Source organism: Gavia stellata, chromosome 7 (assembly GCF_030936135.1).
Source record: "Gavia stellata isolate bGavSte3 chromosome 7, bGavSte3.hap2, whole genome shotgun sequence".
NCBI classification, from domain to species: Eukaryota; Metazoa; Chordata; class Aves; order Gaviiformes; family Gaviidae; genus Gavia; species Gavia stellata.
Genome location: NC_082600.1, coordinates 22,093,871 through 22,119,791, shown reverse-complemented (window position 1 = coordinate 22,119,791; position 25,921 = coordinate 22,093,871). Strand labels below are relative to the sequence as shown.

Sequence of the window (25,921 nt, the reverse complement as noted above, 5' to 3'; positions counted from 1 at the left end):
ACCGTTTACCAGAGGCAACCACTTGGCATCTGCTTACAATTGCTCTCAGATGGCAAATGGCTGCGCATAGGCTGCTACCAGCCAGAAGGATTTAGAGCAACCTAAAGTGCCTCTAAATTTTGCAAGTACCAGAGCTACCTTAAAGCAACAGAGCAGACATTATCTTAGAGCAGAGATCATCTGAGCATAGATCATCTGAGAACCTGGGATTTACAAACCCTTTGTGGCAGCATTGTATGCCTGGTATGTTCAGTAGAGATATGAGGAGAATACTGATTCTGCACCGGTATCCTTAGTATTGGTAGAAAAATATTGAAAGGAACCTTGCAATCGTTCACATCATTTGTTTTGCCTACCGTCATATGCTACAGGCCAGAAAATACATTTTAAAGCCCAGTTTAAGATGAAAAGTCAAAACAATTCTGGCAGTAGGAATAACATGGGATTCACAAGTAAGCGCAACCTCTCTTTAGAGAGAGGGCATTATTTGTTGTCCTATCTAGTGTGAGTAGTGTTCCACTTCCTACACTCACATGGGGACTCACATGGGGAGTTCTCTTTAATAAATTCACAAATAAGAGGTTGTCTCTGTTCACACTAGATAGGACAACAAATAACGCCCTCTCTCCAAAAAACAACTGGGAGAGAGGAAACATTTGCTTTCAATCCCAAACTGGACAATCAATGTAACTCAAAGCATGTTTTTTTAACCGTACTCGCTTGAGAGACTGTGCTGTTGCTAGGATCACAGGAGAATAGTGCCAGGGAAAAGAGTGCAAGGTGCACCCACTCCCTCTCTCCTTTCCAAGGGTGGTCCAGCAGCCAATAGAAGAAAATGTCCCAAACCCTAAATTATTCATCAAGGCAGGTAGACAAGTATCTTCTCCTTTCCCATAGGAGACCATCAAAGCCCTGAAACAAATATGGTTCAATCAAGAAATGTATTTAGTCTATTTGAACCCCTGGAGGTAGTGACATACTGAGTAATTCAGGACTCTTATCACAAGTTTATGTTGTTTACATCCAGAAGTTGTCTATTCTGATTTGAGGCCTTATTGATGTAGAATTCATTTTCTCTGTTTTACATATTTTTGTATCAGTCCCAATTATGGTTGTGTGGGGAAGTCTACTTGTACATATTTTGCTTTTAACCATAGGAGATGTTTCATAATGTGTTCTTTCTATATTTTTTGAGTCCTTGACCAGTTTTTTATTCTTGATTCCTGAACTTCCCTTCTGCAATCTTTTCCCAATAGTTTATCACTTACCGATGTTTAATAGTAATTTTCATAATTTCTTTGTTCAACTTATTATAAGCAAATATATTCAGCTATGTAGTGCCTACTTCTTGGGTATCCAGCACTCCTTCTTTGGTACCTAGCATCCCCTAACCCAGACATTTAATTAAAAAGAAGCATTTGAAACAAGTGTTTTATTAAAATCAGTAGGTCAAGAGATTCTTTGCACATTCAGCTCTCAGCAGGGGGGTGTCTGCTGGATATTATCATAGTTACAGCTGAAATCAAGTTAGACTGAACTTAACGAACTGGCCTAGCTTCATGTCTGGGTTTTTATAGGTTTTTCTAATGTTCACTGTTTTCTTAATTATCCATTTGCTGTTTTGCTATTAGACTGGAGCTTCACTACTTGAAGTTTCTACTACACTTGAGAGATGAAAAGTCATTTAGCAGAAAATACATTTACTGTAAATGCTAAGTGTTCTTATTATCACCTATGGGCAGAGCCTGGACATCCTTAAATCCATTTATTTAGCACAGAATACATCTTGCAAGAGAAATGGATTTATTTTCTATGCTCTTTTCATTGATGCCATTTTGGAAAAATATCAGCACACTGAAGGAAACAAAAAGTTCAGTTCACAAATCTAAGGGAAACTCAGTTGGAGCTGCTGGAGACTCAATTACTTTGATACTTAAGAGGGAGAAAAAACACACTTAGAAATTCTGTTTTGAACAATTAAGAATCAAAATATTCAGTTTCCAATCAAATACAATCCTTTCAAAAATCCGGATACCATTTAATTCATGTAAGTCATGGGAGGGAGAGAACACCAGTCAGAAACCAGCCCACACTTGCTGAAATCCACAGAAACCTCCTGGAGTGGACTGTGCTTCACCTTGGGGAGTGGGGAGATGAGGGAGAAAGAATGTAGAACAAATGCCCAGAAGAGAGAAACAGAAAGAAATAGTGGAAATACAGACGTGTGTGTGCATGTGTGTGTCTCTGCCTGTGTGTGTGTGAACTTAGTTTATTTTTACAGAATAGAGAGAAGAATGTCTGGTACATCGTTCCGGTTGGGTTCTTCCTGGGCATTTCATGGTACCAATGATATCTTTGTTAAGATGGGGGGAAGGTGGGAGGAAGGAGAAGAAAAAGCACTTTAGAAAATTTAACTGACAGCAAATAAAATAGCATTGATTTTGTAGAAAGATGTGAGGTTAAAAGTAAAAAAGAACAATGCCTGGAATAAGTTAAAGTTTTGGCTGACTATCATTAGCAAAGCTGCTGTAACATGCAGTGGTGTTTTTATTTTTACTTCAAATTAAATCAAACCATGACTGCTAGATTTTACACAGTGCATGATGGTGCATTGCATCACCAGATGAAACTTTGGGATAAATTTTCATTTCGAAAACTGTATTAGACACTTAAATATCCTATGAAACTAATGGAGCCCATTATTTTGTTTGTTATTCAGGTCTTTAAAAAAACCCTTGATACAGCAATAATTACATGCCTGAATCAACTGACTTTATGTAAAAGAATGTTTCAGAAACTTTCTTCAAAATATTGCTCTCAAGCCTATCACACTTAATGTCATTCAGAACAGTCCCAAGAAACTTGGAGAAAATTGGTTTTTTGCTTTTTTTCCTAATGTACTGAAAGCACTCTCTTGCAGTTTTATGTCCTTGTCATTCCACAAAGTATTAACTGTGTTTTTCTAGTGAGCTGCCATTGTTAGCAATATAACTATTGCATAAGCTGCAGAGCTGTATATCTTGGATTATAAAGTGGGATGGAGAAATCAAGTGATGTGATTGGCATTCCATGCAGTTAACAGAATATAGCACTATAAATGCTGACGTTGGGTCCAGCCCTCCAGGCTCATTGACTTCAGTAACTCTGTTTACTCATGTGCATAAAAATTCTTTCAAGATCACACCCAAGGTTAAATCATGGGAACTTGGAAATGGGGAACTTTAAAAAATATTTCTGAAAATAAAACAAAGAGTCAACTGAAACTAATGGGAAATTTTCCATTTACTTCAAAAGCAGTAGAATAGAATCAGAGCCATGAGCTTCATACATGGGAAAGGAATCCGTGACTATGATTTTGTACTAGTTTCTCAAAATTGTACTTTTATTATAGACCATCTTCTTTTATCAATTTTAATAATTTCTGGCTTCTCTTGAAATAAAGCACATAGTCTTGCAACCTAGTGCAAATAAACCTATCTTCCTGTCAAAAATATAAAATACATATGAGAAGTAAAGTATTATAGAACTTGAATATTTAAAATTAAGCAATAAAATAACTAGCATTCACAGTAAAGTCTGTTTTGTACTCTACTAACAATACCAATACTAATTTTGTTGAGAAAGCATACAGGACTAGATGTTATTCTAACATATTAGCATACAACATTGGAAAGAAGGTCAGAATGGGGGCATTTTTTGTTTGTCTTTTTTTAAGAGAGGAAGAGCATTCACGTTCTCAAATTTCATTACAAGATTGTGGCATCAGTTTTAAAAAATAAATATTTCTCCACATATGTTAAGTAAGTTTAAAACCAAACCTGAAAAAACCTTTGTAAGGCGCTAAGAATTATACAGCTCCTTTTTACTCATTTCTTAAAATGTCCATGTAATCCCTTAGACAGACTTTGGTTTGAAATGTCAAAATATTGTACAGTATGTTCTCTGCCAGACAAGCACAATAAAATGGCTTGCTTTCATCAACAGAGAGTTTGGCCCTGAAGCAGAAATGCCTGAAAATTGGAGAGATGCATTTGCATTCCTTTTTTCTTGGTGTTTGGGTACATTTGCGCGAGTTTTGAGAAGGCTTTGAAAAATGAATTATAAGCTGTTGTGATGAGTTTGTCTTACATATCTTTCTATGAACATTTCCAACAGAAAATCAATCATAGGAATTATGAGCACTGAACATGAAACCAGAAGCTCTCCATATGACTAATGTGACCAACTGCAAATAATAAGGGCACTTTCAATAATAACCTCTATCATTGCTGTAATTTGCAGAATATTTTATTGTATAATTCCAAATAATTAATGTATTTTAGGAAATAATGATATTTGAATCAAGAGCACTCCAAGAACAGAATAAGAGGTGATATTATCATTTAGCTATTGCAATTTTTTTGTCTCAGTTGGAAGACTAAGAAGGCTTATTCAGTCCTATGTCAACAGAAGTGCAAGAAGTGCTGGAAGACACAAATATTATTTAATTTTGGCACAAAGTTGTTCACATGATATTGTTGAATCAAGAGATTGGGGTAATCTGCCTATGTGGAGTATCCTGACATTACCAACATGAGGTATATTTTTTGCTCATGAAGTAAAATAACTGCCATGAGTTCTACCATGACTCATTCAGGTTACATTAAAACCTGGATGCCATAAAATCTAGGCACTTTAATTCATGTGGGTCTTCATATTCCAGGTTTATATTTGCTTTCTACTGTGCATAGTTGACACAGTATGTGCAGCTATTCTTTTTGGCTTTGGCTCCGGAGCGCCATTCAGAAACCACAAAGACAAATTCCCTCTGCAGTTCAGAAAAGGCAGACTTGCAACTTTTCAGCATTTAAAAGGACTTTTGTCACCCACTGTCAGAGAGACAAGGTAAAACCAGCATGGTCACTTTAATAGTTGGTACTTAAAACAAAGATGGATTTGAATAGTTGCTGCGGCTTTCGTCAGTGTGTGTTTGTGCTGTTCTGTCACACAGCACAATAGTTTCCAAGCTGTCTTAACCACAGCATCAGGGGAAGCTCTGTACTTGTTTCCTTGTAACCTTGTAAATCATACTGTCCATTTGCATGCTTTCAGTAAACAAAATAACTTCTGCAAGTGCTTTCATTAAATTAAGTTCCCCACTGTGACACCAGTCTTCTTCCCTATACTTGCATTGAATGACTCTGTCTGAGGTTGGTAGTAAAGGCTGAAGGGAAAAAAAAACCCCACAAAATAACAAAGCTGGAACAGTCAAACCTCAGGCCGTCAAGGGCCACGTCTTCAAAGCTGGATGTTGAAGCAGAGAGAACATGTGGTTTCACTGATTGAATGCAGACTAGGAGACAGGAACTTGTAACTTTTAATTTTACTTGTGCTCCCGTCTTACTTTGCAACTCTCAAGCAACTGTATTTAACTCTGAGGAAGACCTAGCATTGCCTTTTTTAGACTTGCAACACCAACCCCAAAGGCCAAGGGAGACTTAAGACACACTTTGAGTTGTCCTCATTCTGGGTTGCTCCAAGGGTGCAAGAAGGCCTCCTGATGGAAGCTCAGAATAACCTTCAATGTAGTACACTTATGTAAGGTCTTAAAGCCCTGGGCCTTACTCCCTTATATCCCATATACTAGGTCTTATCCTGCACTTCTTGGAAAAGTCTGAGCTGCTTTTGATACTGTCTGTGCCAGTTTCCTCTGAGGAGACTAAAGGTTTTCTGTAGTTCCTATATTCTGCCACAATGCTGTATGCAGTCCATAGCTGAACCCAAAATACACAGCTGCGATGTTTCAATCTAAACTGAAAAATAAAAATGTTTTTTGAACTCCAGGAGGAAGCTAATAATGCTTGTCATGCCATGATTTTGCAAGGTATCGTTAGCTAACCCTGGGAACAAAAGCAGCTGAAGCACAAGACCTTATCTCCCAGGAGAAACCAGGAAGGGCCACGAAAGGATTCGCAGCAGGAAGACCAAACCATACATTGGGTCCTAGCTAACATATTGCCTTTCAGTGACAGGGCTGCCTGTGATAGCAGGGGTCTGGACTCTGACCCAGGAGGTCAGTCCCAGTCCCAGGTTCCCATAACACACAAACGAACCAGGGAATTAACCCGTCTCCTGCTGGCAGTCAGAAATGTGGTCAGTGTTGCTGTTCCAGGGCAGAGCTCTCAAATCCCAGACTGACACATGTAAATGAGCGCTGGGGTGAATGTAATTAACTGTATCTTGTATTGCCAAAAAAATACCTTCACAAAGCCAGCACATACACATATGAGGCCTGGCCTTTTGACTCCTTATTTTGAGGATGGCAATCCAAAACCTGACAAGTTTTAAAAAAAAGTATCAGAAAAGGAAAATTTCCTTTCTTTCTGCCATGACACTGGTTCAATGAAACCTGTGGTACTGCCACAAACCCTGTTTCTTTGCCTGTTGAATACAAACCAGCAGAGGACACTTTATCTTGTTTATTTTCATCACCTTTGTAGTGAGATATCTGGGACAGCCTACCCACACAGCTTGATGGAGAATGCTGTTTTTAGATGCTTGGCTTCATTCTACCTTCTGTTATGCTCATGACAGATAGACTTATCATAAATATTCACGTGGGAAGCCAGGTGGGATGATTGGATTAGTTGGTCATATTTACTTAATGCTCACACTGAGTTTAAGAAACATATCTACTGGTTTTATGCCTGATTATAGGTTCTGACTTGCAACATTTCCAGTTCTGATTTTATTGTGAATCCTAAGATACTTGGCATTTCTTTTATCGCTCCTTCTCCTGGAACCTCTGGGTCTGGAAGAACTTGGGCTTTTCTTCCCTAAGATGCAAGACTTTGTGATTATAGGGATGTGAATAGTGCTTGCAAATGTGAATGCTAATGAATGTCCAGGCCACCACAACATTTCTTAGAAAAAAAATTATTTCAGCAGTTAAACAACACCATTTAGGTCTCTGAGTGCTGGGGTATTCTACTTGCCATACGTTAGGAGGATGGTCTCATTTTCAATCCTGCCTTCACCTACTGCTTCCAGCAGTAAGGTGGTTTTCACCCAAAGAGCTTGTCAGAGAAAAAACAGTGTCTACAAAGAAGAGAGTCTGAAGAGTAGTGTTTTCTGTCAGAAGAGTGGCACTAGTCTCCCTAAGCACCCCTTTTAGAGATATGCCTGACTGTTCCTGGCTCAGTAATTAATCAAAGGTTTGGTGTTGGAGTCAGGAAAGCAAAATAAGACTGTTTTACATGCAACTGCCTCTTCTTCACACTGTTTCAGACTCTACTTCTCCTAAGGAATAGTTGCCACCTCATTTTTCACCCATTCTAATGACTGATGGCTGGACACTACTGACCTAGTCTGGATTAGAAAGGGCCCACAGAAGGTGAATAATGATGTGTACAATGACAAGTATGATTGTGCCCAACAGATTGTGGGATATAATTATCCTTTAGCAATAAAGCAGTGTTTGAAACTTCATGGCTGTGTTAACACTGTAAGATTATATTCACTTTGTCCTGCAGTAGCTGATGCAAAAGCTGAGCTGACTCTCTAAGAGAGAGTGCAAATGCAGCATGGAAAGGAAATTCTCATTTGTGATCACAAATTTGTAACTGCATTTTTTAGAGAAGGAGAAAATAAGCAATGCTTGTTTACCAAGCATTTACTGACTGCCAGTACCATAGCTGTCAAGAGACCATCTCTGGAATTTATTTTATTTACTTTAGCACATTCAAACAGCAGAAAAATAGTGATTGGTTAGAAAAAAGACTTTAACAAATGTGATTGTTATTACGTAGGTAATAATAGCAGAGAGGCGTGGAGGTTTTTGGTGTTCATCCACCAAAAGGGGAGAGGGATTGATCAGGATGGGTGCTGAGGTATTACTGGCAGTGATGGGACAAAATTGAGTGCAGGATCAGGAGAAGCAAAGGTGTGGATATCCTCTGCTTTTGTTTCTTTTTATCACTATATTTATTCTGAAATTTTATCAAAAGTATCAAATTTAGAAAGAGCTAACATTTTTGCTAAACTCTCCTTACATTGCAGCAGAAGCAAAGTTATGGATTCTATAGGTTAGTAAAAGATGAGGCTCTTTCAAAATATCGTATCTCAAAGGAGGTGAAGGGAGCTTGTGAGCAAGTCCTTCTTACAAAGGACTCTGACAATCTTCCCAGCAGTCAAAAAGGAAAAGACGTAACCTAGCAAGTTCACAGACTTTATTTAGACTTTATATAGCGGCTGGTCTAATGACCTCTTTCACCAAAGTTTGGTCAGGAGACTGAGAAGAAAGATCCCATCTATATCATACAAAGAATACAAATGGAATTGAAAAAAGAATTTAATGATGTTTCTGCAAAGCTTAGAGAAATAAAAATTACAGATGTGTTCAAACTGAAACCCTAGATTCAAAACAGTCTGAGCTTCAAGGCAGTGCAATTCTATATACAGACATTGTGGCTTGGGTTTTTCTCTACAGGAAAGGTTCAGAGGTCATTGAAGAGAATAGTCCAAAACAGGATGATATGTTTCAATTCCTTCTGTGGTCACTACCTCACTCTATAAAGTTTCCAGTCCTCTAAGGCTAAAGCAGGACATTGCTGTTTAGGGAACTAGAACTCACTATAGCCCTGGAAGCAAGCACACTTTTGCATCGTTGTTTTACTATTTTATTTTTGTTCTCACTTTAAAAACCCATGGCCCCAAAAGCAGAATAGAGAAGTGAAGAGTCCCTTTTCCTTTTTTGTTGCATCTGGAATGTGCAGGAGTAAATAACAATTGCTTGAGATTACATTATTTGGTCAGTTTAGGTTTAATATTGTATTTATGGTCATTAGCAGCTATCCAGAGTTTCAAATTGTAGAATTTGAGCTGTGTCAATGACTTTTAAGCTATCTGATACATTATGGGATGGCACTATATTTAATTTCTGACTCAAATACTCTTCAAATGCGATGGACAGGTCCATGCATGCTACATTTCCACTGTTGTGCTCAGTCCCTGGTTCTGACCGTAAAGTGTGACTCACTAAAACATAAGAAACTCCCAACTGAGACAGGCCAGCAGTCCATCTAGCTCAGTGTTTTGTCTCTAACAAAGAAAACAAATTGTTGGAGATGCTTTTTGCCATCCATTTTCCCCCTGAATGCCGCTGGCAGTGCCTGAAATGGTCAAACTAGGCATATTAGAGGGTGCATCCCTTCCTCGTCTCTTTAAGGGAACCTGTTTAAAGACCATGAAATTGTGGAATCCTTTTCTGAACCTGCCAAAACTGTCTGCTCCATAGACACCCGTGGCAGCAAATTTCACTTCACTATCTGCTGTGTAAAGGAGTACTTTGTATTATCTGTTTTAAACAAATACCTTAATAATTTTAGTAAAGTTCAGTGGCTCTTGGTATTAAAAATATGATTTTCATACAGGAATTTTTCTAATTCAGTGCTTGTTGTCGGGCAGTGGGAGTCAGGAGCTTCCCAGAAGACTGGTGCCTGTGAATTTACCATTAATTTGCTACATGTACCTATGCAAATCACCTTAAATTTTCTTTTGTTATAGTGTAGCTCAACAATTTGTGGGAAGTGAACTCAGAAAGTGACCAGAACAGTCAGTCCTTATCTCTGCTTCAAAAATCGTTGGTTATTACTCGTAATAGTAATGAACACTATTGCTTTGGCAAGCCTTCCTCCTTCATATAAACCCTACACAGAAGATATGAGTAAATTTTTCAGGGGGAGGAGGGTTAATGCTTAAAATATTTGCAGTGAATATGGAAAGATATTTTTTTTTTCTCTTGAATACAAGATGGTTTTCTGCTTCACTGGAACAGAGGAGGGCAATATCTCCCAAGAGGCTTGAAAGCCTTGAAGATATTTGCTGCCAGGGTGGGTTAGTTTAAGCCAGTGTTTGGATAGAGTATGTGGCAGTATCTCTCAGGATGTATGGTATTAGGAAATGCAGTTCATTTTGATTGAAATAGCAAGAAAAGGATTTCTAAAATAATAGTATACAGTAAACAAACTCCACTGCTGTGGGCTGAGCTCATTCAAGCCCTTAGGAGTCAGTAAGTCTGTTATCTTCTGGAATAGCTGCAACTGGTTTGGTTTTTTTCCTTTATTATTTCACACCACTTTTTGAATTAAGGTCAGCTATTGACTATAATGGATCAGAGAGCCCTAGATTGATCTGGAGTTAAATGTCTGATAAATTCCTGCCAAATCAAAACTGAAGGTGTGCGTATGTGTGTGTGTGTGTGTGAAGGCTCAGGTGGCTTCCCCCCTTCATACTTATTCTGACCCTCAGTGCCACTTCTGTTGTCTAGGCTGTATGTCTTTAGTAACACAACACAGATGCAGTAGCCCGAAGACAGAGGTGGAGTAAAAAGGGTTTTGCACTGTAAGAAAATTTCCTTTGTGTAATCAAATCAACATCTGCAGCTACTCCAATTCTCAGAATCATTTTTCCAGGCTGCTTGTAGGCTTTGCTGCCCTTCATCTATCCATAAAGCAGAGAATTTGGGGTTTTTTTCTCATCTGCTCCATAGGTGTCCTTCCATATCTGCATGCATGTATCCAGTAAGAAATGAAACAGGAAGGTGCAAGCCTATGCCTGCTGTTATGTGTGTCTGCAATAGGAATACTTCCCTGGCCATTAAAGCTGATCTGTTTTTTAGTTCCCTTATCTTATAACCCATATACAAAAGGATTGTGTAGAGGTCAGAACAGACTAGCAAGGGTAGAATCATAGAATCATTTAGGTTGGAAAAGACCTTTAAGATCATCAAGCCCAACCATTAACCTAACACTGCTAAGTCCACCACTAAACCATGCCCCTAAGCACCTCATCCACACATCTTTTAAATACCTCCAGGGATGGTGATTCAACCACCTTCTTGGGCAGCCTAGTCCAATGTCTGACAACCCTTTCAGTGAAGAAGTCTTTCTTAATATCCAACCTAAACCTCACCTGATGCAACTTGTCCTATCACTTGTCACTTGGGAGAAGAGACCACCACCCACCTCTCTACAACCTCCTTTCAAGTAGATATAGAGAGTGATAAGGTCTCCCCTCAGCCTCCTTTTCTCCAGGCTAAACAACGCCAGTTCCCTCAGCCGCTTCTCATAGGACTTGTGCTCCAGACCCCTCACCAGCTTCATTGCCCTTCTCTGGACATGCTCCAGCACCTCAGTGTCCTTCTTGTAGTGAAGGGGCCCAAAACTGAACACAGTATTCGAGGTGCAGCCTCACCAGTGCTGAGTACAGGGGGACAATCACTTCTCTACTCCTGCTGGCCACACTATTTCTGATAGAAGCCAGGATGCCATTAGCCTTCTTGGCCACCTGGGCACGCTGCTGGCTCATATCCAGCCGGATGTCGATCAACACCCCCAGGTCCTTTTCTGCCAGGCAGCTTTCCAGCCACTCTTCCCCCAGCCTGTAGTGTTGCATGGGGTTGTTGTGACCCAGGTGTAGGACCCGTCACTTGGCCTTGTTGAACCTCATACAGTTGGCCTCAGCCCATCGATAAAATTGCTGAAAATATCATGGATTGGATATAAAGTTAATATTGGCTTTATACTCTACATTAGTCAGTTACAATACATGCCTTCTTAACAAAAGTATAAATAAAGAACCTGTGCCTCCAGTATCTAAAATTTTGATGTAGACATAGGTCAAGATCCAATATTTCCCATGCTTACCAAAGTACTTATATTAGGGACCTACCTCAGTTTTCAGTCCAAGCAAAATACCCATCAGCAAGCCCCCAAATCCCTTAGCAGATCTTCATATGAGGTCCTTTTAAAGTACCCAGAGGTCTACACAGAAAACATAAAAGAGTGTCTTCTTATTTGATTCATGCAGTGACCTGAATAGATGGAGTGCTCTGCAAACAGAGGAAAACAATAATTGCATTTTTGAGCAGGCATATTTTGCTGCCTGTAGAATAGCTTAAAACTCTATCTCACTCTTTTTTTTTTTAATATTTGTCCCTCTGGCCCTCTCTCAGGTTTTATTGTGCACTGCCTGTCTGCCTTCCTGAACTCATTCGAGATGTCTCGTTTTGTATGAGCACAAAATGCTGATAAGAATACTGCTGTGATTCCTTGCAATAACGACTGTGCTGAAAAGTAGCACAAGGACATATATTGATAAGGAGTCCGTTGCCTGAAATACTTTGACACATGTTAGATGGAATTTGCTTTTGGGCTGAAGGCCAACTCCAGGCTTCTGTATCTCTTAGGACCCACTTAAAAGCTATTAGGAGAGTTTAAGTGGTGCACAAGCCCTTGTTGGCTGTCTGCGGAGGGCTAAAGATCACCCACTGTGAAGCATTAATGGTAGAGGACTATGTTTTTTGCTCTACTGCTGGTAGGTGTCATTTGTGGGCCTGCTGGCAATTTTGATCTCACTGATGCAACCACACACAGACCTCAAAGGCAAAGGGGAGAAGTGGAAAAACAAAGCTGAATTGCTTTTTGTGCTCTCTTCTATCTTTGTCAGGATTCATTCAACATGAAGTCTTTGAACTTCCTAAGTGAAATAAGCTTAGGAGAGCTCTTTAAAAAAAGTTTTAGAGCAGTTACTGAGAAAATATAACGACAGAAACTTTAGGAGAGAATACCAGGAGTTTATTCTGCTGTGATCTGCTTCTTCATAAACACACGCAGATGGCAGGTTCTTTCCTGTCACGCTGTACTTGGTGGAGAAAATGAGACTTATTGCCATTACTGTATCCTCTTTCCTCTGTTCATGGTCAGAAGACTTACGATGCTGTATAGCTTGTGAAACTTCACACAGAATATTCTGTCCTGCAGCCATCGGCATGGGGCAGAAGAAAAATTGGCTGGAGCAGCACATTTCCAGCTTCTGGAAATATAATGTCCATTTGGCTCTGCTTTGTCTTTGTGCACCCCTTGTGTTGGCAGCATCTCTGCTCCTTCAAGGAAAGAATAGAGCAGGATGAAGCCTGAGAAGTGACTTTAATCATAGCTGCAGATGTAAACACCATTTCTTCTGCTCTGTCTTTTCTTCCCCAGGGAACTGAGCTGCTGCCACAAATTAAAGGCAACTAGTAATTCCTTGGCTGATGTAAACTGTTGCAGCCAGTGTTTAAACACGTAATCTGTACTCCTTCATCCTGCAGGAGCAGTGCTCTTACTGGCTGACACTGTCTTTGTTTATTACTTTGTGATCCCTTAATACATTTCATGATCTTCTTGTGGTTTTAAAACCATGGCTGAGAATCATTGGGATAGAAATGTCTATTTACTATTTCTAGCTTGTTCTTATTTCTCCTTGTACCTAAAACTGAATCTGCCCTATGTTAAGTTCTGTGCAGTCCCATGCAGCCTCCCTTTCTTGAAGAACTTTGAAATTAAATGGGAAATCTGAATGACTGCGGGGGAAATGTAGTATTGTACCCTTTTACCAAAGGAGAACCAAACCAGAGCAACATGCTAAAAAAGTTTGCTCTCCATCAGAATCAGGACTTGGGGATTCACATCCCTATTGCACCAAAGAAGTTCTTTAATCCCACCACCTATCATATCTGAATGACTGCTATCAGTCCTTTTATTCCTCAGATGTGTACATTCTTAGGATATGTGCTTGGCCATCAATACTGAGAAGGGACAACAGGACCCTCTCACTGAAAACAGTTATTATCATACAGAGTTACTGGAATCCTGAATGCAAATGAGCAAAAGATAATGGCAAAACCAAACAAAATTAACTGAAAAATAAATCCATATATGGTCCATATACTCGGTAAACTCTTTTCCCCTACTGCCTCTGGTGTTTCTTTCCTCTTTGTACTCTAAGGGAAATCATTGGTTCTACTGATATCCAGGTAAACAGTGGATTTTGAAAGAATTCCACCACATGCTGGATGATTTTGTACTGCTATAACATAGTCACTGCTGTATCTTTAGTGTTTTATATTGCTGTAAAATAAAATTTTTGATTCTGATGAGATGTGGGAGCACAAGGTGTTTCCTGTATGAAATGCTCTATTGTCATTCCTGGAGCAGTGAGAATATTGCGCTTTCTCCACCTATGCATACAGAAAAGTGTAATTGGATCACTGGGAAAAGATAACAAATCCAGATCCCCAGACCTTTGTCAAGCACTACTGATGCTGAGATATTGTACAGTTGATAAATAATTCAGCTATTTAGCTGAATAGGGATTTCAGAGGCTTAGCTGTACATTCTGCATCCATCATTTTAATATCTTTCCTCTTTCCTGTTAACTGGCTATCTGATGGCAATGATTTAAAAAATTTGTTTGATAACCTTCTGTTTGCCTGTCACAGGGGCTGTGTCACAGAAGCAAGATTTGTTCTCTAGCTGGGGAACATCTTTTGTTCAGTGGTCCAATAAGTGACTACACCATACATGACAGGTTTTCTGAAGCAGTTAGGGTGCAAACAACTTTATTAATCTTTCTTGGTAGCTCCTTAACTGTGTTTATGGAGTAGTTCTTAGTACTGTGAAGGAGCAGCATGTTAAGTAGTATTAAAAGGGGAAGGAGAGATCTCTGTCTGGCTTTGTTGGGAAAATGAATGTATGATGATACTTTCAGCTTTATTTACATCAATGTGCCTGAGAGGTTGAGGGGCAGCTAGTGCCATATCTTCTCCCTGGGCCATATGCTACAAATAGGGAATATATGAACATGGCAGCCCACACTCAATTGCCTGAAACCCTAAACGAATGATACCCTACAAGCTAATGTGACACCATCCAGAATCTCATCAATGATGTAGCACCATACGACACATTTAAAATGTGTCAAGATGTTGTCTCCACAGAAGCAATGTTTAGTCACTTAGGTCACTAAAAGCAGCTTTTTCAAATTATCCACAGACGTTTTGCCAGGCTGCCCACATATCTCTAGATAAAAGCAAACTGTTTACTTCACAGTGTAGAATAATTTATAGGTAGGGACCAATTTGCTTGCAAAGAAACAGCAGGTTACCTTCATTTTTTCTTAGTACAAAATGCATTATGCTAACCACAGTACAGAACATTTATGTTCTGAAAGGGAAATTATTTTAAACTAGTTTGGTATTATTAGTTTTTCTCAAACAGATGTGTCCACTTTTTGTCACAGAAAGCTCTAAGTCCTCTGGAAAAGGGTCAAGAAAGCAAACAAAGAATATTTTTCTTTTCCTTTTACCATGTTAAGTACAGCTGTCCAGAGGCAGATAATTCCACAACAGCTTTCGTGGTTTTAAAATGTGGTATGAAAAAGGTATTTTATGAATTGCTTTCATGAAATGAAATTGTGTCAAAACTTACCTTTTTGGGTAAAAAGGTAAATTTTTTACTCTTCCTCTATTCTTTTTTCTGTCTCTGCTGCTGGTCATAAATGATCAGAAAGCATTGGACCTCAGGCACATTTCCTATTGAAAACATAATCAAAACTGACAAATCTCCATGAAACGTTTTGGCTTCATTGAAATCGTATATTTTCATGAAAATGCATTTTGTTGAAATGTTCCAGATAGCTCCTCATGTAAGATTCTTTTCATCTGCCATTTCCAACTTTCTCAGTCCAGCTTTACATCACCACATAGTACATTGCTGAGTTTATGGAGTCCTAGATGAGATCCATCAAAAGTATTTCACCTAAGATACGAGATCAGTTCTTTGGGGATAAAAGACTAGGGAATTAATTCACCACCGTGCTAAATTGATCGTTCCCACTTTTTGACAAATTTGTTAAGTTTTGAACAGTGCAGCATTAAACTGGTGAAAAAGTAGACTAGGCCTTGGGGGAAGGTTAAAAAAGACACCAATAGCCCTTTGCTAGTAGTTGTAATACTCCATTTAATATGAGTCCTGGAGGTGATCATCTGTTCCTCTTTGCCTACTGGAGTGAAAATATCATGATGGTCACCATCTGGAGTAAATTTTCAAGAATCAGCAATTTTATAATGAAAACAGGGATATTTCCTTATAAACAGATGCTTCAGCTATCAATGACTTTGGGCTGCCTTGACGTCCTACACAACTCAGAAGCTCACATTAGTTAACCTGGAGTTCTGCACGTTTCCTTCTCCCTTGTTTTCTATGAGGGAGTCCTGTCTGCTTGTGCAGGCAATTAGATTTTGCTTTTTCATTTGCCATGTGTGTCCTCATTACCTTTTACTCTGACAGCTACAATTAGCTGAAATAGTTGTTTCTGACAATTCCTACATTATAATTCAGGACTCCACAGGCAGGAATTCCTTAGTGGCATTTTTCTGTTTCTAAGACTCTCCTTCTGGTTATGCCAGAAGCTGAAATGATCAACAGCAAAGATCTGTGCAGGATTAATCCATGCAGACAGGCATTCAGATTGGACTGGGTGGTATGACAAACCAAAAGATAAATTTGGATGGATAGCACAACAGTGTCCACTAATGCAGCTTGCAGTAAGAAATGTGCTTTTTCTTTGATGTTTTCCATTAGATGTTCTATAGTCTTTTATTTCTGAAATTGAAAGATATATACCATGTTTTATTACTAAAAATAGTCATATTCCTTGACATACGCTGACTATGACAAAAAATTGTATTAACCTATAGGGCATCTGTGTGCACGAGCAGAGATGAATTTTTTTGTCACAGAAAGGAAACACAAATGTTTCTGGGCTCAGGGGTTTATTAATTATCACAGGTGATACAGTCTTGATGAAGTTATGCATCATCAAGTTTTGAGAATAACTTCCTTCTATCATAAATAAATAACTGTTAAAGTAAATGCAGGAATGAATATATGTTTGTCTAGGCAGACTATTCTCCACATCTGAACTTTGGTACTTCAATGCCCACTTATGAAGAGGTCTGAGAAGCTGAGTAGGATGTGTGGCACAGCACAGTACCCTGTGGCAGCCTTGAATTCATGGCTCCACCTGAAGTATTAGTGCCATTGTTCTTGTAGTTATTTCAGCCCTGCTTCCTGGAGTGCGGTGGTCACTCTAGTGATTATGTCTTGTAGTTTGTTCTCTCTTTTGAGGTGCCACTGCTTCCTACTAATCTGTAAAAGGAGAAAAATCTGCTATAACTGAGCTGTATCTCTCACAAACCTCGTTTTCTTTTTTCCACTGCAAACTATCTTCACCACCACCACCACCCCCCCATGTCTCCTCATACCTATGCAATAATTACACTCTGTAGTAACCCACAAGTAAAGAACAGTCTTGAATCATGAAGCACATAAAATTCAAACTGGGAATAATGCTCATTATTAGAATATAGAAATATTAATTTTCGTAGAAACAAAGTGTTATACTGCTCAAACGGTTTGTCAGGCATGTAACAGAGACGCTGTCAAACAAGCAAGCAATCACTGGCTATCCCAGACATCTGTGAGGAAGAAGTGTGTGCATGTGTGTGGGGATGGACAAAGTGGGAAGAGAACGAGTCCCACATTTTTTCATTTTTTTGTTTAGTCAGGGGAGAGAGTTTCCTGCTGCCTTAGCTCCCCCTCCTGGCAGTCAGGAATTGGTCTCTGTCAGATTCCTGTTGACTGACAAGAACCTCTACACTACCCAAACATCCAAAGACAAAGCTTTTGTTGATTATGATATCATGCCTTTTAAAAACGGATTTCCTGAAGCCTGCATTCTTCTGGGAAATGTGTCTGCTTAATAATTTGCAGGAATGTAGCTGGAAAGAGATAAAAGTCTTGGGAGGAGCGGAAGGTTAGAGAAGAGCAAGGGGGAGAAGGATGGTGAATGACGTCTTTACACCCATTGTTGCAAGATGTACCACTCTCTAAACTTTCTCCTGCCTCCACCAAGGCAGATCCAAATCCATTTCATTTGTCGGCAGGAGGTTGCCTGATCTGAGCTTTTGAGAATAACTGTAAGTGCAAATTGAGACGCAAAACCAGAAACGTCGTGATCAGAGCAGAATTTGTGTACGTTTGCTGACTCATTTTGCTAACAGTATTGCAAAGGCAATAATGTCTTTCTCTGCCAATATCTGCCTATATAGACTTCATAGTGTCTGTAACAGTGTACAGAGACACTTTAAGATTTCCTTCCAGTACTAGCTACTGATCATTATCCTGACATCAATATTCACTTTAGAAGAGGGCACCAAGGACAGTTTCTCCTCTTCCTCTTCATGTCTTTTTCTTCTTCCTTACCTCTTCTTCTTACATAATACACAATGAAGCAGCCACAGCAGCAAGCATGCAAAAGGGCTTCCTGTAAAAGCATTTTGGTTCCTTTGGGTCATTTTCTCTGTGCCTTTGGTGCAGAGATTATAGCCTCATATAAAATTTTCAACACACAGTTCAAAAACAAGTAACTCAGAAAAACACATACAGTAAACCATCACCTTAGGCTCCTAATCAGTTAAAAAAAAGCAGGATGTTCATGCATGTGTAGAAGTAAACTCTACTTAGGTGGAAAAAGGGATTTATCAGGTATTATTCCATAATTATTTTTGTTACCAGGTGATAGAAACACAGGGGCATTTTTCTTAAGCACTAGGAACTCTGTACTAGGTTTCTGAGGAATGGAATTAGATTTTGTTTTCTGGTTGTCATTCAATTCCAGACATAATAGCCTTGTACTTACTGTATATTATAATTATGTAGAGTAAGATTATGACTTTATTATGACCTTGGTCTGCAGTAAAGCCAAGAAAATTTATGCCAAATGGTTTTGTGCTAATTGAGAGTCACTGAGTGGTAGTAATGAAAAGAGTAGATATGACCATTTGGTTTTGGTTTTGCTTGCCTTTCTATTTATGTTGCATAGCACTCAGGTTCAGATAAATGGATGAACTGCTAGGAAAAGTGGTCCTAAGTGGTTAGAATATCAGAGAAAGAACTTGGATTCCTAGGATCTATTTTTGATTCTATTTGATCTATTTTCAGGATTCCTTGAAGGAAAGAATAGCCAAGTGTTGTTAATTTTATTCCCTCTAAAAAATTAATAGCCTTAATATAAAACATGAGAAGACCAATGAAGACAGACAACCTGGCTTCAGGAGCACAACAAAACTCCTGTGCTTATAACATAGTAAGTACTCATATTCAGGCTGTGCTCCATATGCTATCTCCTCCCTTGATTCTCTGTTATCTACCGTGAACATTAATAGGTTTTCAAGCAGCCACAGGGACCTTGATTGCTACACCTGGGACTGCATGTTTGGAAGATCAGCATGAAAGGTGGGGGGGAAGCCCTGAGGGCATTTCTGGAGCTTCTTTAGACACCATAGACACAGCCACTGAGGCAATACTGGTCAGTGAGGTAGGAAAGAGTTCCATAAGCAGGCTGCTAGTGGGTTATTGGGTTTTTTCCCTAGAAACCGCAAATGTATGATCGAGTAGCATTTTCAGTAATATATTAATTATTGAAGCATGTTTGTTTATTGTAGCTGAATTATTTCATGGCTATGTGGTGACACATAGGGTGACTAAAGCTTGAAGTTGTGTGGATGTTTCTGACCAGTGAAGGGGAGACTAATAAAACCTTCACCTTCCCAACTTGCAGCCAGATGTTTCAACCTTTAAATACCTTTAATCAAAATATCTGAAAGGAGCTGTTCAGATGCAGTGTTGAACAAAAGCAAATTTGAAATTTTTATCCAGTACACAAAGCCAGAATTGTTCTTCTCGAGCTAACATTAGTTATGCCAAAAGGATATTTAAATAAGGCAGGTTAGAAAAAAAGACAGTGAGATAAAAATGTTGATCAGAAATTCCTCTTAAGATATGAAAGGGAACATTTCCACTGATGTCAGGAACTCAGGGCACTAAGCCAAATTTTAAGACATGGATACCTAAAATGTGTGCATATGTTCTCATCTATTTCAATGTGCTTTTCTCAACCTTATTATATCATTCCTTAAATCCTAATGGGATTTAATATCCTGGCTGCAGTAAGACAGGAAATGTCCTAGACACTTGGAAGACGTGGCTTGTGCTCCAAGGAGGATATAGTGAGAAATAATTGAAATCAAGTGTACAGGGTAGGGAAATAGAAACAAAAGTGACCAAGGTGATGATGGGCAGGTGTGTTATTATTGAGGTATTTGCTCGCTGATTTCTTTATGTTAACTGCAACAAATTCCCTCGCCCTCATCCTTGCTTCCTAGATTGGTTTTTAGAACTTTCCAGCTTCACAATAAGCAAAATCGCTGACATCTATTCTGAGTCAATTTCCAAGATTCACAATCACGAAAGCTAAAGATATTGAGTGTCCTTAACTCCTCCACTTCCAAAATTCTACTTCTGAAAATGACCAGTTCATTCTCAGAGAGACTCAGTTCATTCTTGTAAGAATATTGAAAATAGAGAGCTTGCTTTAGGAAGTCAACATGACAGGGATGGGGAGAAAGCTCAATTACTCTATCTGCCTTCAGTGTTGGCAATTTGCTAAAGAACAAACTTTGCAGCCTTCTGGAATTTGCCAAGGATGTTTTTCCTTCACAGAGTTTCTTTTTTAAATCAAGCAGGTTGTTCAAATCTTCAGTCTTTTTAATGTCTTTGGGGTAGAGATTTCTAACACAGGGACACAACTCACTTTTGCATTAGAGTCCTTGAGATTTGCTGAAAAATATTGCAACAATGACAACTACTATGAGTTATTATTAAACAGCTGTAAAAGACTACTGAGGTAAAACTTTCCCCAAATAATTTATTTAAACACATTCAGTTGTATCTTTGCTTCTTCATTCCTTCCCTCTGTCACACCACAGTCAACCCTGAAGTCATAAATATCTAATTAGATTTGTCCTTGTGCTCTTGCTTAATACAATCAACCGTAGTTACCAATGCATATTTTCTGTACTGAATTTTATAGTATTGGTTTATTAAGGACTGATAGCTGGAGATTAGGATACTGGCATTAATAAAAGGACTCCATTTCTCACCATCATAAGGGGAGAAAACAATAGAGAAGTTTTAACAGATTTCTAAGGGCAAAATCCATGTAAAAATAAAAAGGAGATAAACTCCAGAGTGCCACCTTCCAAAGTGCTGATATGCTTAAGTGACTGTCCAGTCAAAGCTCTTTTACTTGTAATATCTAATGAGAAGTGCTGTGTGTTTGACTCAATTTACTAGAATTATTACTGAAATCTTTTATTCAGGTGCCATATTTACCGTGGTGAGAAGTACTCTTGGCAGAGTCCAAAAAAAAGGTAAATGCATAAATCAGGTTTAATATGACATTCACTCCTTAGGAAATCCCCAGCAAACCAGGAGCTGCAGCTGCCTGTGGCTGCACATCCTTATCTGGGCTTTCTGTCATACCCGGCAGTCAAATAAAACCTAATCAGCAATCGGACTTACAATCGAAAGACAACTCATGCAGGGCATTGGCCCTGTTAGGAGGTACAGACTGTCTTTCTCTGATGATGGCGAGGGAGTGAGAGAACCCCTATTATTCTGTGTGGTTCCAAGCATCTCAGAGGAGGCTCTGTACGTCCTTTCTTATTTTAAAAAAACAGTGTCATGACAGATGAGAGCAGTATGATCTAGATGGGAGCCAGGCCATATTAAAGGCGGATAAACTGTCACACTTAGGCTCATGTTAGAATGTAATCCTGTTAGAGTTTCTCTACAGTATCACGTCATCTTACATAATTGAAAAGAAACCACTCTTGACTGAAATATGCCTGCGAGAGAGAAAACCTTGAACAGTGGGGTGGCTAATATCACACAGTATAGTCTGCATTACAGTATAGGTACGTTTACCATTTGAATTCATGATAAGCTACAGGACTTTTCAGGGTCTCGCTTTTTATCTCTGACTGTTCTAGCCTTGAGGCTGATACCTGATGACGTTCCAAATAAATATAGTAATCTGCACGTGTAAGGTTGCAGGGTTATAACAGTTTGACTCCTAAAGAGACTTTCTACACTGTCAGTCCATGGGCTTCCGAAAAGCAGCATTTAGGACATGTTATAAACTGCGCAGCTGTAGCAGAAGAACAAGCTTTCATGTACTCCTGAATTACATTCCTTTCTGAATAACCTGGATGGTGTTTAAATAGCTTAAATAAGGGAAAAGGGATTTTTAAACATGATTTCTGTTCACTGAAATTCTGTTTTCCTGGAATCCCAGCCAATGAGTTTTTATCTGGGTGAACAAAATCTGGAAAAATACTGTGCTTATGTAACTGCAATTCAAGACCCTGAGATCTACACATGCTTGGTACTTGTCAAGGTTTATATCCTTCATTATGTTCAAGTATATAAAATGCAGCATTTTTTTTCAGTAATTAGAAACAACATATAACAAGACAAGATAATGTCATATGATACAGTATCTTTCAGTGCATGCTTTAGAGATTTGAATTGTTTGGTTACAGATTTGAATAATAAATAGTAGCTGGGAAGGTAAAAGTTAAAAATACACTTAAAAGCTGAAAATATACATTAAAGAACTCACCTATACCGAAGCTAACAAATTTGTTTATGAAGCCGTTCACAGACAACTGCGTGGTAGAATTAAAAGAAGTATCTAACCTTCATGGTTTCAAAGAAAGTGCTCTTCTGCAAAACTGCTGTAGTCTGAGCTGATATCCTAAAACAGTAACTTAGCAGATGTGAACCTGTTTCATTTAGTGGAAAGCTAATTCTGAAGTCTGTTGACAGCACAGTTCACACCAGAAACAATGTCAAGATGATAGTTTTAGCAAAGATATGCCGTTCAGCAGGGTACCTTGTATTTGTGGATTACCATACTTATTTAAAAGGCTGTCCTCATAAGTAGCTAATTCACTGTAGTGAGGTGCAATAATCTGGCAGTGTGCATTAAGCTGAAGAATATACATAATGGCATTACAGAAATAGAAGCAGAACATTCCAGAGTCTGGTAGGAAATGAAAAAAACATAGAGCGTGATTAAATAATATGGCCCAGAGTCTACTCTGTCAGGCATCCGTGAATAGCATTCATTGAAGTCAGTGGTTCTGCAAAAGATAAAAAAAAAAAAAACTGAGCAAAAATTTCCAGTTAAATGGTTTACTTTTAGGTTTGTAAAATGTTTTAGTTCTAGGATTTGAAACAGGCTGTGAGAGGACAAAGATTGAACGTACAATATGCAAACACAAGTGAAAGATCTAGCCTTCACTGAAGTCACTGAAAGTCCTTCAATCACTGCAATGACTTTGCATCAAATCTATTTCAAGACTATTTAACAGTAATATTAAGCTAATGTTTAATATTAATGCCTTTTTTCCAGACAGTCATAAAGAGCACAGCCTTAGAATAGTCTTCCAATGGGCTTGCTCTTCCCTATTAAACATTTCATGCTATTCAGCTTTTTTTTTTTCTCTTTTCTTTTACAGGCAGGCCGGATCCGGCAGATAGCTCATGTGAGGACTTTGCTGACTTCAGAAAGCAGACTTCAGTGAAAGGACATATTATCCTTCCAAGCAACTCATACACAGACAACTTTTGGTAGCTTTAAATTAACCTGTTGCTCACCTGCAAAGACACGGCTATTGTTTCTTTCAGCACACATGGAGGAAGGCAACAAACTTTGTAACCCTGGCTAATAAGACTGTGGCTTTCTTATCAAAAGTAGGAGCTAGGCCAATTATAAAAGGATTATTTTATACTTATTCTCCAGGACTTTAACTCTGGCCTGAACACTGGACATAAATAGAAGCCAATTTTAATGACCTGAGATTTTGCTACCTGTGCTTTATTAGTTATTAGTTCTTTAACACTTTGATACTTTATTTCTTTAAATTAGAAATGGGTTCGTGGACTAGAATGTGGCCTACAGATTGGTCTGTTCTCATGAAATCATGGCTTATCTTTTCCCTGGGGCTCTACATGGAGGTCTCCAAAACTTTGGCCTGCCCAAAAGTGTGCCGCTGTGACCGAAACTTTGTCTACTGTAATGAGCGAAGCTTGACCTCAGTGCCTCTTGGGATACCGGAGGGTGTAACCGTCCTCTACCTCCATAATAACCAAATTAATAATGCTGGATTTCCTGCAGAGTTGCACAATGTCCAGTCTGTGCACACAGTCTACCTGTATGGCAACCAGTTAGATGAATTCCCCATGAACCTGCCCAAGAATGTCAGGGTTCTCCACCTGCAGGAAAACAACATTCAGACCATTTCTCGGGCTGCCCTTGCTCAGCTTTTGAAGCTGGAAGAGCTGCACCTGGATGACAACTCCATCTCCACTGTTGGCGTTGAGGATGGGGCATTCCGGGAAGCCATCAGCCTCAAGCTTCTGTTCTTGTCCAAGAATCACTTAAGCAGTGTACCAGTAGGCCTTCCGGTGGACTTACAAGAACTTCGAGTAGACGAAAACCGAATTGCTGTCATTTCAGACTTGGCCTTCCAGAATCTTACAAGTCTGGAGCGTCTGATTGTGGATGGCAATCTCCTTACTAATAAAGGCATAGCTGAAGGCACCTTCAGCCACCTCTCCAAGCTCAAGGAATTCTCAATAGTGCGGAATTCACTGACCTACCCTCCTCCCGATCTTCCAGGTACACATCTGCTAAGGCTCTACTTGCAGGACAACCAGATAACCCATATACCACTTACAGCCTTTTCGAACCTCCACAAGCTGGAACGTCTTGATATTTCCAACAACCAACTTCGGATGTTGGTAAAGGGGGTATTTGATAATCTCCACAACCTGAGGCAACTCACTGTAAGGAATAATCCCTGGTTGTGTGACTGCAGCATTAAGTGGGTAACTGAATGGCTCAAATTTATTCCTGCTTCCATCAATGTACGGGGTTTTATGTGCCAGGGACCAGAGCAGGTCCGAGGTATGGCAGTCAGGGAGCTCAATATGAATATGTTGTCATGCCCCACCACCACCCCTGGTCTGCCACTTATCATCACCCCAGTCCCAGCTACAGTCATGCCAACTACATTAGTTCCCACCTCATCAGTTCCTCCCCCAAGTAGCAAATATAATCCTCTCACTCCCACCATAGCCACACTCCCCACTGTGCCTGACAGAGAGGACAGAGAAAGGGTGACACCTCCTATATCTGAAAGGATTCAACTCTCCATCCATTTTGTGAATGACACTTGCATCCAAGTTAACTGGATGTCTCTTTTTACCGTGATGGCATATAAACTCACATGGGTTAAAATGGGCCATAGTCTGGTAGGAGGAATTGTTCAGGAACGAATAGTTAGTGGTGAGAAGCAACACTTAAGCTTGGTAAATCTGGAGCCCAAATCCACCTATCGGATTTGTTTGGTTCCTCTGGATACTTATAACAATTACCAAACTGGAGAAGCTACTGTCTGTTCAGAAGCCACAACCAAGGCTTCCTTTTTGAGCAATGGCAGCAACATCCCCTCCAGCCACGAGCAGACGACTTCTCAGAACCTGGGCTCCCCATTTCTGCTGGCAGGGTTGATTGGGGGTGCAGTGATATTTGTCCTCGTGGTTCTGCTCAGCATTTTTTGCTGGCACATGCACAAAAAAGGGCGTTACACCTCCCAGAAGTGGAAATATAACCGGGGCCGTCGGAAAGATGACTACTGCGAGGCAGGGACCAAGAAGGACAACTCCATCCTGGAGATGACGGAAACCAGCTTCCAGATTGTGTCCTTAAATAATGATCAGCTCCTTAAAGGAGATTTCAGACTGCAGCCTATTTATACCCCAAACGGGGGCATTAACTACACAGACTGCCACATCCCCAACAACATGCGATACTGCAACAGCAATGTCTCAGACCTGGAGCACTGTCATACGTGATAGTGAGGGGAGATGGGGGTGTCTAGGACAAAGAGAAAAAACTCTGGAAAAAGTAACCCCCCAACAACAATGAAAAAATTACATTTGATAAATGTTACCCAGATGCATTTATGCATTTGAATACTCTGTAATTTATACGGTGTACTATATAATGGGATTTAAAAAAGTGCTATCTTTTCTATTTCAAGTTAATTGCAAATGGTTTTGTAACTCTTTGCTTTTTAAATCTTTAA

General features: G+C 39.4%; 1 protein-coding gene across 1 annotated transcript; it reads left to right on the top strand.

Moving 5' to 3' along the window:
* The first annotated feature begins 23,699 nt into the window (after positions 1-23,699).
* On the top strand, positions 23,700-25,688 carry FLRT2 (fibronectin leucine rich transmembrane protein 2). The gene has a single exon (XM_009809452.2). The coding sequence runs from the start codon at positions 23,700-23,702 to the stop codon at positions 25,686-25,688; it is 1,989 nt and encodes a 662-aa protein (XP_009807754.2).
* Positions 25,689-25,921: the final 233 nt, after the last annotated feature.